This window comes from Anser cygnoides, chromosome 27, assembly GCF_040182565.1.
Source record: "Anser cygnoides isolate HZ-2024a breed goose chromosome 27, Taihu_goose_T2T_genome, whole genome shotgun sequence".
NCBI classification, from domain to species: domain Eukaryota; kingdom Metazoa; phylum Chordata; class Aves; order Anseriformes; family Anatidae; genus Anser; species Anser cygnoides.
This window is the reverse complement of record NC_089899.1, coordinates 251,745-268,424: the sequence shown is the minus strand read 5'-3', so window position 1 is coordinate 268,424 and position 16,680 is coordinate 251,745. Positions and strand designations below refer to the sequence as shown.

The following is a 16,680-nucleotide window of genomic DNA, read 5'->3' as shown; positions in this document are numbered from 1 at the left end:
GCGCCGCGGGCCCGGCCCCGCCCGCCGCCGGCCTCGGGGGGCCCCGGCCTCGGCCCCCATCGCCCCGCCGCGGGTGCGCGGCCCCGGGGGCTCCGCCGCGGCCCCGCCGCCGGGCTCGGGGCGCCCGGGAGCAGCTCTGCGGCGCGGCCCGCCGGCCGCCCGCGCCTCCCCTCCGCGCTGCTGCAGCCGTTCCCCGCTTCCCCCCTCCCCTCTCCTCCTGGCCGCGTTCCCTCGTTTCTGTCCGTTTTGATCTTGCTGTGTGTTCTGAGCCCTTCTTTTCCAGCCCGGAGCTACGAGGAGGTGCCGGCGGTGCCAGCTCCCGACCCCCCGCCCTCCCAGCCTGCTCCCCGCAAAGGGGCAACTGCCACGCACCGGCCGCGCCGTGGCTTGGGAGCGGGGCTGGGGCTCAGCTGGAAGGAGGCTGAGGACTGAAACCCCACAGCTGCATTTTTCAAACACCTCGGAGATAAACCTTCATCTGCCCGAACAGAAAACGTTGCCCCAGGGAGATCTGTAACCTTGCACCACGTCTGTGCCGCTGATGAGAGCTGAAAGCGCATCTGAGAGATGATTTTTAGCAACTAGTTGGTTGCTTTTTTCTTTTCCTTTTTTTTTTTTCTTTTTCCCCACAGCTAAAGGAAACGAATATTCGACTTATAAAATAATAGCAAAGCAGAAGATGTAATCAGGGTACTGATTCAGCAAAGTATGCACTGAAAGGGGCACGTGCCTATGAGTGAGTATGTGCCTGGCCGAGCTGGGGATCCTGTGCTCAGAGCACCTGGTTCCTGCGTTAAGGAGAGAGCAGTTCTCATGGTCTGGTTGCAATCTGTTTTCTTAAGCCATGAAAATTTTCCTCGATTAAGTTGTTGATGGAGCAGCTGCAGCAAAATGCAGCTGGGATGTCCTTGCTCCCTTCCCCTCACTTCCAAGCATATGGAACTAAAAAGCACCTAAAAATGAGGCCAGAAAGGAGAAAGAAAATGGGACTTTGAGACGTCTGCAATTCTTTACAGCAAGGTGTGCTCACATCCTGATGGGCCCAGTGGCAGAATATCCTTTTTATAGGATATTATAAGGGCTGGGACTTTCCTCTCTATAAATGAATTGGGGGTTGTCACTGTGCTTAATGTTAACTGCTGCAAATATGGGTCATGAAGATAGCTGCTTTGAAACAGCTTGACACGTTCAGGATCATCTTCCTGGGAAATGCTGCTCATTAAGTCATTCATGTAGAACTTATGAAGCCACAAAAAACACGAGGATCCCACGCCCTTGCTAGCCTGCTAGAAAATAGAGGCGGGACTAGGCAGATTGGCAGGAACTTCTCTGCTCAGACAAGCCGTTTCTGGTCGGAAGCCAATACTACCGGAGGGTGTGCGGCAGCAGGGGCCTGGGGAGGATGCCTGGAAGCCTTTGACATTTGCTGACAAGAACAGTTGTGGTGGGCTGCCAGGGAAGGCAGGGAAGGGTGAGTGGAGAGAAAGGTAGTGAAAGGAACGCCCAGTCTACAGACACAGCAACGCAGGTGGGGCAGGGAAATGGAGTCTGGGGGGTAGGGGCTTGCACAGTACAGCGGTGACCAAGCTGAGGGAAAATCCAGGTCTCCTGCTCTTTAGGTGAGTTCCTGAGCACTGAAACTTTTCCATTAAGGCGGAAAAGGAGGAAGTGGGCAGACTGTCATTGCTTGAGGACCAGCATTTCTGACGTTCTTAAATTGATGGTTTGAGCAGGATTCATCACAATGGATGTCTGTCTATGAGAACCAAGCAAGTGGTTCAGAGGATGGATGCAAATTTTCTTTTTCTCTTGGCAGGCTGTGAAAGCTTATTCAGTATCTTTTGGCCTTTAGATTTGATTGTGCTCAGGGGAAGATAACCAAAACAATAGCCTCTAGCACATAGCACCTTGCAGTTCAAAGCAGCGTAGGAATCCTCACTAGGTAACTTCAGCACCTCCTGAGACACACTATCCATCTTGCACTCACAACCTGAGGACATGCAAAGCAGTTAAGTGACTTGCCTGAAGTCAGAGAGCAAAGTTGGAGAGGATATAGAAAATTAAGTCTTTCTGCCTCTGGAGCTCACTGTGACTTGGATTCTGGATGTCTAGAACATCTCTGTCTGTAGAATAATATTCATCTGCCAAAGCAGAATACCTTCACCTCCTTCGCCAGAGATCAGTAACGAGGGAGTAACATTCACTGAGCAGTCTCTCATCTGCTAGATGTATCTGGAAGAAAAAGTAAGAGATCTTAAGAACAAGAGGCGAACATCAATTCTGTGAAAGGACAAACTATGAAGAGAACGCAAAAAAAAAAAAAGTTAGAATCTTCTCTTATGTGAGGCCAAGGTATCAAAGGACCAGGTGGAATTCAGGTGGAAGACAGAACCTGATGACTATGAATACATTGTGTTTGTGCCTTAGCCAGACTGCCACGAGATGGGGACTAGCAAGCCACAGCACACACCAGGCAGGTAGATATGTAACAGCTGTCTCACGCTCTCCTAGTCCTGCAAAAAGCTGGTTACATGCAGTCCTTCAGGCAGAGTTGACTGAGAAAGATGAGTGACTCCAGCCCAGGGGAGGTGGGAACGCACTACAGACAGGACAGGCAGTGTTGGAGCTGGGGGTCCATAAATACTCTGAAACGCCAGCAGGAGCATCTGCAAAAAGAGTGAAAGACTGCGTAACCTGATGGTCTGGGGAGGCTGAGCTTGAGACAGAGCAACACCAGATGGGACAAGAGAAACCAACACTAGCAGGGAGAGAGGTGGTAAGAGAGGCTTCTTATTTGGGAAGTTGGGTGTGCATCTGTTCACCTTGTAAAGAGGAATATGCAGAGGCCTTGCTTTGCCTACCCCACTCTTCCTGGAAGAGAGGTTTGAAGCGAGCGGAGGACAGCAAAGCACGTTCAGGTCGACAGGGGCAGGGTGGGGGGGCCCTGACGAATCCAGCCGCGGTCTGTGGAAGCGGGAGCCCTGGCACCCGTCCGCCGGGACAGGCCGCAGCAGGGGGGGTCTGGCAACGCCTGCGGCCGCACAGGATCCCCACGTACGGGGGGAGGAAGGCGGCTCAACAGGACGAGCTCCGCCGGCGGCAGGAGGCCGGAGAGCGGGCCGCGGCTCGGAAGGGATGCGCCTGCTGCGGGCGGGGCAACGGCACGGGTCCTGGCACAGGGCAGCTGCGGACCGGGGAAGGCCCGGGGGGCCCCGAGCGGGCCGCGAACTTCCGCGGGACCCCGGGCCCGGCCGCCCCTAGGGCCTCAGTGGCGCAGGGTCCGGGTCGGGGCCCCGCAGGCCGCGGCGGCCCAGCGCCACCCGGGCCCGCCCCGCCATGGCCGCCCGCCCCGCCGCCGCCCCACAATACCCCGCGGCCCCGCCCCGCCCTGGGATCGCGCGGCGCGGGGCCCGCCCCCCTCGCGGCCAACCAAGCTTGCGCTCCGGTCGCAGCGGAGCCCCGCCCCCCGGCCGCGCCGGCCCCGCCCCGCCGCGCGCCGCCGCTCCCATTGGCGCGGGCGGCTGTCAGTCAGCGCTTGTTTTCGGCGGCAGCGGGTTGGGTTGCGCCGGCTCGTCGCTGGCTCGGCGGGGCCGCGCGGGGAGGGAGCGGCGGGCGGGCGGCGCGGCCGGGCGAGGGCAGCGCGCCGAGGCGGGGCGGCGGCGGCGGCGCTGCTAGGCCCGGCCGCAGGGGCCGGGGCCGGGTCGGGGCCGGGCGGGCGCCGCGGAGGGAGGGGGCGGGCCGGGGGCGGTGGGGCCGGGCCGGGGTCCCGGCCGCGCGGAGGGCGGCGGTGGGCGCCGGGCGGGGGCGTCCCGGCGGCGGCGGGACCATGACTCTGGAGTCCATGATGGCCTGTTGCCTGAGCGACGAGGTGAAGGAGTCGAAGCGCATCAACGCCGAGATCGAGAAGCAGCTGCGGAGGGACAAGCGCGACGCGCGCCGCGAGCTGAAGCTGCTGCTGCTGGGTGAGGAGCGGCGGGGCCCGGCCCGGCCCGCGGGGCCTCCGCGCTCGGCCGCCACCGCGGGGCCCGGGCGGCGGCGCCGCCGCTTGACAGCTCCGGGCGGCGGCGCGGGCGTGGCGGGGAGCGGCGGCAGCCGGCGGCCGTCCCCGCCCGGCGCCCGGGGCGGCTTTTGGCCGCGGCCGCCGGCTGCCCTTTGGCCGCCCGGCGCGATCCGCTCGCTCCCCGCCGGCGGCGGCTTCGAGGCGGGCGGCAGCCGCCGGGGAGGCCGCGCCGCGCCGCGGGCAGGTGCGTGCACGTGGGGGCCGCCCTCGAGGGAGCGCGGCCTCGAGCGGCCCGGCCCTCGTGGCGCCGCCGCCGGGGTCGGCGCTCCGGGCGGCGGCGGCCGGGCCGGGGCCTCGAGCGGGCGGCTGGGGAGAAACGGGCCCGCGGCTCCCCGCGCTGCCTCGGCGGGGCCCGGGGGCACCGGGGGCTGGCGAGGGACGAAGCGGTGAGCGCGGGCGGGTGCTGCGCCCCGCGGGGAAGCGGCAGGCGTGCCGGCGTCGGATGGAAGCGGTGTTCTGCGGCGGGGCGGGCGGGCGGATGGCTAGTCGGGGTCTGGGTCGGGTCTGGGGGACAGGTAACCGGCGGCAGGGACAGCCAGCTGAGGTTCCAGGCACGTATGGCTTTCTTCAGTAGTGAGTGCGATGTTCCCGTCCGCGTAGCACTCAAATTAAACTCAAGGAACAGTTTTTCACGGGTACCGCAACTTATCGCTGCTCGTGTTTGAATCCTGCCTTCTGGCTAAATACCGCCTCGTCTCTGAGACGTGAGGCAGGTCTGACGGACTGAGTTTATTTGCGTCTGGGCTGTAGTCAGTGAGCGAGCCCGTGAGGCACAGGTGAGGAATTGAGTTGATTCTTGTGGAAAAGCAGATGTAAAATTCCACGTAAGTGAAGTGAGGCCTTGCCTGCCCAGTCCTTTGGATATCTCGAATCCTGACATGTTGCGTGGTGATAATTGTAATGTGAAAGCCAGGACTTTCCTTCGTACCATGAATTGGAGTCTCACGAGGTATGAAGATAACCCTGGCAATTAGTATGTTGCTGTTCTTTAGGTGAAAGGTAAAAACCAGGGGCTTGAAGTTTGTGGTCTTTGAAGATGCTACGTCCGTTTCTGCAAGGCTTCTTGCAAGCTAGGCAACAGGTCTCCTGCTCTCATGTTTCCTTAGAGCAATCCCAAAGAAGCAGTTGTTTCAAAATAGGTTGGAGCCATAGGCTTCATCTGGGTTAAGAAGATCCCACTGGATCTAAAGATCTCACTTCAGAGAAGAAATTAAAGTTGCTCAAGAAACCTTTTTTTTTTTTTTTTTTCTGGAAGATGCAGTTAAGTAAAATTCAGTATTAGATTTACAAAAAACAAACAAAAATAAGATAAAACCTACATGAGATACCGATGTTCCTAGTTTTAGGAAGTGATTGGAAAGACAAGCCTTTCTTTGTGTTTGCTGGATGCTCTTCGCTGGATGCAGCATTGCACGTTGCTCACCTGAAGTTGTGGCAGGTGATGGGTGTTCTGTCTCCTCGATGTAACTGCTGCTTGCAGGGATTTGTGGATTTTTTCCGTCTTGTTATTACGTGGAGTTCTTCCATTCACAAATATTAGCGATTGTATCTGTGAGAGGGCTTTTCCAAATAACTCCAAACTGTGAAAAGAGATGTGTGCATGGAGGGAGTTCCTGCATTGTAGAAGCCTCGTTAATTTTTCCTTCTACACCTAGTTACAGTCTGAAGCCTAAAACAGAAACTTGCAGTGAAGAATAACGCTGCTGTTCAGTGATGAACCCGGTAATAAGAAATTTGAATTCAAGGTGTTGTACCTTGGCCTCTGGTATAGGGTAATCATTGGTCTTTTTACCGCGTTGGCAAGGGGGAAGGATACTTTATATAAAATTACCCTGGATTTGCTTGCAATTAAGCCTGGGATACCGTTGGCTGAATAAATGTATTTACAGGTGTCTGACAGGTACTGGGGAGCATTAGTAATTTATGGGAAACTCTGATGGTTTCGCATGTTGACACAAGAAATGGTGAGTTCAAATGATCTCCTTGTCTCCCCATTGTCATACAAAAAAAAATAAGGTTATTGCGCTCATAAATGCGGGAGGCCACGCTCATTGGAGCTTATAACGTTGTGGTGTAGTGCCGTTTGGTATTGTTCAAGGTCTAGACAAAAACAGGACTCACCTTTTTAAAAAAAAAAATAAAACAAAATAGTGATAGTATTAATACGGATGATGATGGAGTGACAGGATGAATCTGCATTTGGGCTTTCAAGCGCTGAAGCCCGGTAAATGACTAGCACTGAGGTTTGTTTTATGTTTTCATTATCAGAGCGCTTTGAGGCACCACTTTTCTCTTTTCTCTGTTTTGGTCGTTGCGGTAAAAGACAAGGAAGTATTTCTCACCACAGTGTACTTAACCACAGAAGATTTCAGTTTCCAGTTTTTCCCCCTTTGTGGTGTAGCTTTCTGTCTGAGATGGAGACGGTTTGCTGTGTGCTAACAGTGTTAGAAATTAACATTATTTATTATTATTTATTAACTAGGCTGACAAAAAATCTGTCAGTTCTTGGAGATGGGGAGAGTTTATTTTAAACATGCTGCTTCTATTTGTGTGCTGGCTGCTTTTATTTGAGCATATTTATTTGTTTGCCTTTTAGCCCGGCACTATAAATGTGAGTAACTGAGGACGCACTTGTGAGTAGTGACTGCGTGCTGCTGCGCGAGGTCCTGGCCGCCCGCTCGGTGCCCTCGTGTGAGGCGAGTGCCTGGTGGCTCTTGTGGGAAGCGCCGGGCTCTGCTGGGGGTTTGTACCTGGAGATCGAAAGGGCCTGTCCCTTCCTGGGGGCAGGCGCTAGTTCTCCTTCCCGGTGACCCGCTCAGCTGTCTCTTGAGTTACAGGCGCTGCGTAGCAATAGAAAACTGTGCGAGACTGAACAAAGCTCTCAGCAGACGCGCCAGTGGCGTTGCTTGAGGTGTGCAGGACTCCAGTGGCACCTGGGACGAGGCCGCGCGCCCCTGCCCAGAAGCGCTGGGTGCTGTGTTTAGTGCAAGCCGCAGGCGCTGCCCGTAACGCCAGCTGAGGTGGGGACGTAGCGAGCCGGTATGAGGGCACGATCCCTTCCTGCGATGGCGCTTCCCCTTACACGTACCACGTCGTAAAGTTCCTGCTGTTCCTACGAGCTGTCGGCCTTCAGAAGTTAAACGAGGCTCCTCTGGGGCTGTGCCCGCAGGAGCGGGGGGACCTGCCCGGCGGGCTGCAGGAAGCAGGCGCAGCAGGGGCTGGCACTGGTGCCCGCCCTGCCCTCCACCTGCTCTCCTGGCCCAGCTCTTCCAGGGCGTGAAACGCCGGCGAGAAGCCTGCGGCCGCACCGGGCGGTCCGCCGGCGACTCCGGGCAGGGCAGCTGCAAGCAGCATCCTTCCTTGTTCTCTCAGTCGCTGCTCTTAACTCTGCAATGCTCAAAGGCTGCAAGCGGCCTCGGAGGTTTCGGTGGCAGAATATTGCCCCCGGCTTTCTGTCTTGCCCTGGGGAGGGTTATTGTTTCCGTCCTGAAGAGCAAACGCTATGTTTCATTGCACGGTAGTGTGAGCTACTTGGCAGATGCGTTGACTGGATTTTTCATGTCAGTCGGGCAAGCAAGTCACTTCTTCGGTTCTCTTCTCCTTTGGAGTTGACTTTCCTGTTGTGTTCAGTTCCTTCCCGCAAAACGGTGTGTGATCCGTATGGCGAAGAGCAGCAGGAGCCAAACAGCAGTGAAAGGCAGCGTGCTCCCTGCCACGCAAAGACGCTTCCCCCGGGCCGGTTGCTGCCAGCCCGGCATTTCCCAGCTTGGGAGCGCATCTGGGGCTGCAGCATCTTGCTGGTATCTGGGAACAGGTCAGGTGTGACGGGCACGGGCCTCCTGACGCAGGCCCTGGGGGAGTGGCTGTAACGTGAGATTTGGAATAAGTACCTGAGGTGCTTTTGGAGGCTGCCGTAAAGGACGAGACGTCTGCCTTCCGTGCTCCTAGGTTCGTAGTAGGGACGAGCAGGGACACCCAGGATGTCTTTTGGTGCTCCGAAAGTCCCTAGAAAAGTGCCTGGATGGGCAGTGAGCGCTCAGGTACAGCAGTAGGGGCTTTGAGGTGTGATGGGATGTAAGCGTGCTGTCTTCTGTAGCAAACCTTGCTTGCAACGGCTATTAATTCTCTCTCTTGCGTTCTGTAGGCACTGGGGAGAGCGGAAAAAGCACGTTCATTAAGCAAATGCGTATAATTCATGGCTCAGGCTACTCTGAAGAGGACAAAAAGGGTTTTACCAAGCTGGTATATCAAAACATCTTCACTGCCATGCAGTCCATGATCAGGGCCATGGAAACCCTGAAGATTCTGTACAAATATGAACAGAACAAGGTAAGTTTCTCACGGTTTTTGCACGTGTTTTTAGATAGTGGGAATTCTGGGTTTTGACGTGTAAGTTCCTGTTTGTTTGTGCCCTTCTGCACTGCAGTCTCAACCTCCCTGAATTCTTCCCTCCTTTTTTTTTGCTGTGTGTGCTGAAGGACAGCTTTTTATGATATTTTGTTGATATCTGACTCCATTTACTAGGTTGGGTTGAGGGATAAAGCAACTTTCTGCCTGGAGGAAAGAATCATTGTCCGAATTAAGTTGTTCTCAGGATGGTTTGCACGTAGTGGGTGGTGGGAGCAAGGAACTGGGACGTGAGGTAGGAAGATGGGCTCTATTTACTTATTTCAAGGATTCAGTATTTGTAGATGTGCTGGGTTTTCACTACGTGAACTGCTGGTTGCACCTGAACTGGAAGGTAACAATATATGCTGGACCCGAAAGACACCTTCATTTTAAGTTATCGCTGTTACTGCAAGCTATCAGTTTTTCTGATAAGCGTTGACCAAAGGTGCTAACTTTCTTGAGGAGTTTTGGTCTCAGCTTCAGCTTGAATCACATTTCTGTGGTTTGGCTTGCCCTTCTAGGGTCCAGGGATAATTTTTTCAGCTAAATCTGGTCTAAATTATTTTAGTTATTTGCAGGGGGGTGTTGAGGGTGCACAAAAAGATTAGGTTTTTGGTGGTTTGTTTCTTTAATGCTTCATGTCCTAATATTTTTAAGTGGAATCATGTTTTATCTGTTCTGTCACACAGCAACGTGGAGCTGATTTTTATTAACTGTTCACAGGGACTGGGCGTCACACCAGGAGTCCTCAAGTCTGAAAACCTTTTCTGCCTTTAGAGAGGCTCTGCAGAATTAGTGCTGAGAGTAGGCAGGGTGCAAGGAAGCTTGCCTTACTTGTGCTTTCCCTGAGGCATGGCAGAGGCACTCCGATAGCTATAGTCTGTCACCTTTCACTTATGATAAGTGCAGAACTTGGCTTTGTTTTTTATTTTGTCTAGTATAGGCAGGAGCCCTTTCCTCTTGCAAGTGTACCAAAGATTTCAGAAAGCAACCTTGCATGGATAGTAACTCCACGGATGGCACAGCAGCTGTGATGATTGTAGTCCTTCCTTTGCTTATAGATTGTAGTGTGGCCGTTTTTATTTTCTCTCTCAAAAGGGACTGTGGCTGAAGTATGCTAAAACAATGCCTCTGTTTCTATTCAAATGCATTCAAAAAAATAATAAGAAACGCAGGATAACAGCCTGTTGTCCAAATGTAGTTTAGCCTCCTCAGAAGTTGGACAGTCAGGGGTTTTTTGCAGTGGATGTTCTGCCTTGGAAGCTGTTTCAAAACACACAGATCTAATGGTGTGCACCGTCTTGGTAGGTGAAGCCTGCTGCCATTTTGCAGTTTATTCTATGAAGGAGCCTGTGATTCTTTGGTGGAACTTTGCTGACATCTGCTATAAAGACAAATACCCCCCCCCCCCCCCCCCCGCCCCCCAACCATATTGAAGTCTAATTTCTCCATTTAATATCAATTCTAGGAAAACTGGAGCTGTGATGTCTCAGATGTATTGTTTACCTTGTATAGTTTACCATTGTTCCTCTGGTCTTTGCAGCCAGTGAGTGGATCCTTGAAGTCGTAATACAGGGACTTAGTTCATCTGAGAGTTCTTTTGCTTTGGTTTTTGATTTTCAATCTTCAGGCCAATGCAGTCCTGATCAGGGAAGTGGATGTAGAAAAGGTCATGACATTTGAGCAGCCCTACGTAAGTGCAATTAAAACATTGTGGAATGACCCTGGAATACAAGAGTGTTATGACAGGAGAAGAGAATATCAGCTTTCTGACTCAGCTAAATAGTAAGTACTTAACCACTGGTGGGTACTGGTAGATGCTAGCAATGCTATAACAAATAAAAACTATCCAATTTTTTTATTTTGAAGTCTAGAGTTTGTTTCAGAGGATGAGAACGCTGCAGCGTATTCCATGACATGGTTGCTTTAAAATACATAGTACTTTTTCATTGAGGCATATTAGTCTTGCTGTGTGTTTTAAACAAGGTGCATGGTCTCTGCTGGCTACATATATTGGGATAAAAATCATAAGCGTGTGATAGAAGCAGTTGGCCTCTATCAGCCAGAAGTATCCTTAGGAAAAGTTATGACGAAAGAACAGTGGTAACAGGTAACTAACTTGTTTGAATCTGGCTCCAGAAAGGCGAAGAGCTTTGCAGGAGATGGGGGAGGCTATGCTTATTTGGGGACAGGTTTAGATCTGGAAATTCTTTAGCACTAGCTACTTCTCACATGGGTTTGAGGTGTTCTGGTGGGTGATAAAGGCAGTTGTTTGCACATCTGCTTCTAGGTACACGTGAGGCTAGAATCCCTACCTCATGCCATCTATGTAGCCCCTGGCTCATAGGCAGCAGAAGTGTTGTAACTTGTGGGTTTGTTATTGAGAAAATCTAGGTATAGAGAGATCTGTAAGATTCTACCTGTGCCTTGTAACATAAATTCTTCAATAACAGAAAGCCTTAGGTGAAATTTGATTCTGAAACATAAGCATCCACTGTACTTAAAACCTTTTCTGTAGTAAAGATTGTTTTCAACACACCTACACAGAGTTGATAAAGTTGTTCTTAATGTACCTGTTTATCCTCCAAAAGGGACGGCAGGTGAATTACTGTTCCTCAAAGATATATTTTGTTTTTTTTTTCACGTTGCATTTTGGAAATGGCTCAAGTGACTTTCTGTTATGCTAGGCAAAGACTTAATGTAACAGTGTTTAAATCTGTGTATTTGTGCTGCAACCTAAGGTAGTTTTTCTTTTTTTCCCTTTTTTTTTTTTTTTGAATTCTGCTTCCTTTAGCTATCTTAGTGATGTGGATCGTATCGCTACTCCAGGATATCTACCAACTCAGCAAGATGTGCTACGCGTTAGAGTTCCTACAACCGGTATCATAGAATACCCCTTTGACCTAGAGAATATTATCTTCAGGTACGGAAGGTGTATTCGTGTTACACTGAAGTGAGAGGAATGATGTAGTTTCAGGAAAGATGAGTTCTGGATTGCTTTAGAGTGTCCCGATGCAGAGTTGAGAGGCTTGAGTGAATGTATGTGCTCTGACGTTGTGAAGTACCTGCTGAGGGGGACGGCGTTAGCATTTATTTTAGCTTAAGATGATGTTTCGGCTTGGAGCTTTTCCTTACCACAAAACAGAAGGTGACTTTTTAGAGCGCAACTAACCATTTATCAGGAATCGGTGTCCTTCCTGGGAAGGATTACCTTGCTGGAACCTGAGGCTGAAGTGGTGCCTTGTAAGGCAGCTGAGAGAACTGTCGGTAGCTTAAGCCAGCGAGTGGCCGGGGTGGTGGTGGTGAGCTTGCTCTTGGTGGTGCTTGACTCAAAATGCTTTGCTCAAGCAACTTTGATTGTTTATTTCTCTTTCAAGTAGAGACTGCTTTTTGTGCAAACTCTCTTGTATGTGATGCCTGGTATCAGCCTTCAGAGATGGTTTTCAGTGCCCTCGGAATAGGGCACCAAAACTTGCTGCCTATGCTGCTGCAGCAATATATGGTTATTTGGAGGCTTAAGCCAGGAAGTGAGCATGGTATACAAGGGCACAATGACATGCTTTTCTATTGCAAAGCAATATTTTCCTGCTTCTCTACTACTCCCTTCCTTTGTCTTCCACAGTAGGGATAATACAAGGGAGGAATAAAGAAGCCTTCATCCTGTCCCTTAATCCATTCAATTACAGATTTACAAAAAGTTACTTTCTCTGTTTCGGTTTGCTGACCTATGAAATAGGTAAAAGGTTTCAAAATAACTTTAGCATACTGTCCAGGTGGTACTTAGAACTGAGAAGCTGAGGTGTGTAACTGTTAGCACATTCTAAGAAAAGTTGCGTTACTGAAGTATGCTCTGTGAGAAATTCTGAGACAAGCAGATGCTTTAATAGAAAAAAAATAATTTGCTAATTTGACAGACCAGAGTTTTGAAGGATTTGTCTTTTCAGATCCAAGACTGCTATTTAACAAACCAGAGTAGAGTGCAACGCAAATGGTAATGCTGATATTTGGCATTTGAATATGATATTACGTTATTATATCAAATTGAAGAGATGGACATATTTCTGGAACAGTATATTTCGTAAACTTCATGGCTATGTTAGCAAGTGTGTGTTATTACATCCCTGTGCCAGGTTATCTTGAACGGTAAAGAGTGGCATTTGTTCTCATTGTATGCTGGTCCTCTGCATTCAGATAGAGAATTGCAGCTACTTCAGTGACACTGTATGTATTCCTCTTCCTTAGAATGGTGGATGTTGGAGGTCAAAGATCAGAACGAAGGAAGTGGATCCATTGCTTTGAAAATGTGACTTCCATCATGTTTTTAGTAGCACTTAGTGAATATGACCAAGTTCTGGTGGAGTCTGATAATGAGGTAAGCCAAAGAGTGGGAGCCCGCCAGGAGGGTGGTGGGAAAGGAGGGCTTTCTGCCGCCTTGGAGGTCAGTACCAAAGTGCTGGATTAGCAAGAATTGTTGGTTTTGACCTTCAGTTCTTCCTATTGCGAAGAGAACGTGAGCCTCAATGGATGATGATGTCCCTGAGGGCAGAGAATGCATAGTACCTTCAAATTATCTGTACTTCTCAAATGATACAGAAATACTCTGTGATTGCGGAGTCCTGTGTGTCTTGGAAGGTACTGTGCTATGTGAACGGATGCTCATAAAATTACCCGTTCCTGCTTTCCTCTTTTCCTCACCTGAATTACTTTGTGCTGTGGCGGCTGTCTTATTAGATAGTGACTGGTCTCTTGGAAGATGCAATACTGAGTTTTATGCCTGCTAAGAGATTAACAAAAATTCCATAAGGTGAATGTAATTATTCTTTTCTACTAGATAAAACAGGTAGTAGCTCACAAACTATCGTGGCCAGTCCTCTCACGTGACTGCACAAAGTGTAAAATGATTTGTAAAAGTCCATTAATATTAACGGCTTGCCAATTAAACGAAACTTGAATCCATTAGATATTGCATTTGCTCTCTGTTTACCTGCTCAGTTTGATCCAGAATTTACTTGGGACCAAAGTATTCTGTGTACAGTATCTGAGATGCTAGATCAATGCAGATCTGTCTACGCGTGCAAATAGCAGAAAGGCATCTTGATCCTCATCTGTGAAAACTGCTTGCTCTTTCTTATTTCAGAACCGGATGGAAGAGAGTAAAGCTCTCTTTCGAACCATTATCACTTATCCCTGGTTCCAAAACTCATCTGTTATCCTCTTCCTGAACAAGAAGGATCTGTTGGAAGACAAGATCCTGTATTCCCATCTTGTTGACTATTTCCCAGAGTTTGATGGTGAGTGGCTTTTAAGGAGGAACACTAAATTTAGAAGGAGGAGTGGGGGTGGTTTGGTTGGATTTTTTTTTTTTAAAGGAAACTCAGATCTAGAGATGGGGAAAAACTCCTAATTTCAAAAGGAATACCTACAACAATGAGCAGATGTCACAAAAATGTCCTGATCATACGTAGATAACAGAGATCTGATCTAATGAACCTCTCCTAGATGATGAATTAAAAATTATTTTCCATTAATATGTGCTTTAAAGTGTTAAATGATGGAACTTGACTACCTGGATGCTTGTGCATATAACCTATTTTATAAACGTGATAATTCACTGGCATACTGGGCATCTTAACCCTCTAGTCAAGAGGCAATTTGAGTCCTTGTTTTGAGAACCTGACTGGTCAAATAGCTGTTCACATGTTGGTGCTGAAAAATCTCAGGTAGCATTCTATTCTTAATAGGGGGCTGTCTGCAGCTGTAGAAAAACAATATCTACATGAAACAGAAATTCCCATCTGAAACAAAATTCCTTAGCCAAAATGACGTTTCCAGCTCTACCCTTGAGTGCATTCAAAGTCAGCTGGTAGTACATCTGTGCAGGGTTGAAAATAAATGAACGTAGCGGAGAATGAGGTCGGGCAACACGCTTCTTTCCATGCTGTCATGTATTAACTCTGTTGTTACGTACTTCTTAAAATGGTGAAGGAAGAATTGCCATTTTGCAAACAGCTTGCTTCCTTTAAATGACAAATGCAATTGCTTCTTATCAGTTGTTCTCCCACTTCTGCAGTCTCATGCCCCCTGCTGTCTGAGAACACAGGCACTCTGAAATCATCAGTGGTGGAAAACATGCCTTTTTTACACAGTCTGTGTATGGCTATTGGTCCAGTAGTGCATATTTCTAGTATAATTTAACAGCTGAAGACAAGAGAGCAACATGGGGAAATACCATATACTTTCACCTTTCTCATCCCAGTAATTGCTGTAGCTGTTCCAGGAATGCTGCATGGCTCATGAGTGGGAGGTAGCCCATCAGATCACCTCTCACGAAATGGTCCTTGCCATGGAGAATGTGAGAACACTGTGAAAGGAATATCAGTATAGTGACTCAGAAGAGGTGACTTTTCTGAGGAACTGTCAGCAATATGAAGTAAATAGTGACAAGAATTTCCACTTTTTACCTCCTTTCAGTTGACCAGCCAGACTACAGAGTCGGCTGAAGATGACCTTTGTTTACCTAACGTACAGTTGTGTCCTTCAGAGCATAAGATCCATTTATATATTAAGGAGAAATATAGATCCTAACACCAGAGGAGGTAATTGGGTTACATATATCAAGTATCTGTCTCTGTTATCTAGTGAAAGCAGCATGGACAGGGTTATACCAAATTCTGTATTTCAAAGTGCAGTCTGAAATAACGCATTGGTGTCTGTCAAAACTCTCAATGTCGGAAAAATGCCTTTCGTAGGTTTTGGTCTAGGTAAGTGAAGAGCATAAAATATTTCAGGTTCTAGGACTTTTATGCAATAAGTGATCTTAATTTCTTCTTTATAGCCATGGAACCCATAAGAAAAAGTGTACTAGTAGTTATTCTGGTGGTTCACACCAGAGGATGTGCTTAGCACAACTCTGTTAACTGTTCTTTGTTTGCTGCAGGCCCTCAGAGGGATGCACAGGCAGCCCGTGAGTTCATTCTCAAGATGTTTGTGGATTTAAATCCAGACAGCGATAAAATCATCTATTCTCACTTCACATGTGCCACAGACACAGAAAACATCCGTTTCGTCTTTGCAGCTGTCAAGGACACCATCCTACAGCTCAACCTGAAGGAATACAACCTGGTTTGACCTGCTCTGTTCTTGGCCCCTAGAGAGGATTCATTGTGAAGAAAAGACAGGGAAAAAAAAAAAAAAGAAATTTTAAACATGACAGGAAAAAAGTTTTAATTTTTGATGATGTAATGATTGCAAATTGTCTGATCTGTGGAGTGGCAAGTGCTCAGTGTTATCCTGGAGTCTCATGTCTCTGTCCACAGAGTAGTTGATTTCATACTTTTAACAAATTGCTTTTATTTCACAGTTAACGGGGATATGCCTCATTTCTTCAGCACCTTGCTCACTTCTTAATTTTTGCCAAACAGCTAAGGCAGTCTCATCTCAAGCTTTCCTTTGTTGCTTAGCCACTTTTTTTCCTTTTCATTCCCGTGGTATATGTAGAAAAAATAACTTTCCAGCCAAGATTGTGAATTCACTGGACTGTGGGAGTGTGGATTGCTACTGGTCCCTTTGCCTTGTGCTATAGGGTGCCTCTGGTGTAATTTGCTAATCCTGCTTGCTTCCCTCCCATCCTTTCCCTTCCCTTCCCCAGGACACGCTCCATGGTTCACTGTGATGAAATGTTGGGGAAGAACAATTGTTCTCCAACTGTTGTGCAAAAAAAAAAAAGGCAAAACAACAAAAAAAAGCCATCACTTTTCCATTCTTTATATGTTCTAGTTCTGAGCTATTTTTCTTCAATTATAAAAGGTATGGAGACTGTGATTTTTTTTTAAATTATTGTTGTTCTATACGTAGTTTGCTACATGTTGCTGTATTTTGCTCATGGACTACAAATGATGGACGCTCTTGGAGCAATAGCTGCTGAGCCTGGGGAAGTGCCTGACTGTAATTGTTCTTTTATTTTATTTTATTTTATTTTTTCACGCACATACACACATTCCTCCCCCCACACCACAAGTGCATGTGCGCACACACGAGGCTCAGTTTGCGGAGAGTAACTCTCCATTCTGTTGAGTAGAGTACATGACATCAAGTGAGCAACTTCTCTATGCAGCAAATGTCAAAAGCACACTGAGTAATAGTGGCAATTAAACATCAGATTTTGGCTGGATTGAAAATCTTAGTCTTGTGCCACCCTCTAGTTTTCTTCTTGCTGCTAGTAGCAAACAAGC

General features: G+C 48.8%; 1 protein-coding gene and 1 long non-coding RNA gene across 2 annotated transcripts; one reads left to right on the top strand and one right to left on the bottom strand.

The window, feature by feature from the left end:
* On the bottom strand, window positions 1-3,356 carry LOC136787015 (uncharacterized). The gene is made up of 2 exons (XR_010826738.1): window positions 2,823-3,356; window positions 1-2,666 (listed from the first exon to the last, which is right to left on the bottom strand). It is a non-coding gene; the product is annotated as an uncharacterized lncRNA (long non-coding RNA).
* Window positions 3,357-3,739: 383 nt separating this feature from the next.
* On the top strand, window positions 3,740-16,680 carry GNA11 (G protein subunit alpha 11). The gene is made up of 7 exons (XM_066983936.1): window positions 3,740-3,962; window positions 8,205-8,389; window positions 10,080-10,234; window positions 11,244-11,372; window positions 12,692-12,821; window positions 13,587-13,740; window positions 15,387-16,680. Exons 1-7 carry the CDS (start codon window positions 3,827-3,829, stop codon window positions 15,575-15,577), a joined length of 1,080 nt encoding a protein of 359 aa, XP_066840037.1. The 5' UTR covers window positions 3,740-3,826; the 3' UTR covers window positions 15,578-16,680.

Bases quoted from the DNA above. Each gene is read 5' to 3' on its own strand.
- GNA11 (XM_066983936.1), top strand. From the start codon at position 3,827: ATGACTCTGGAGTCCATGATGGCCTGTTGCCTGAGCGACGAGGTGAAG. The intron at 10,235-11,243 runs GTAAGTACTTAA...TGCTTCCTTTAG, and splicing joins CTTTCTGACTCAGCTAAATA to CTATCTTAGTGATGTGGATC. The intron at 12,822-13,586 runs GTAAGCCAAAGA...TTCTTATTTCAG, and splicing joins TGGTGGAGTCTGATAATGAG to AACCGGATGGAAGAGAGTAA.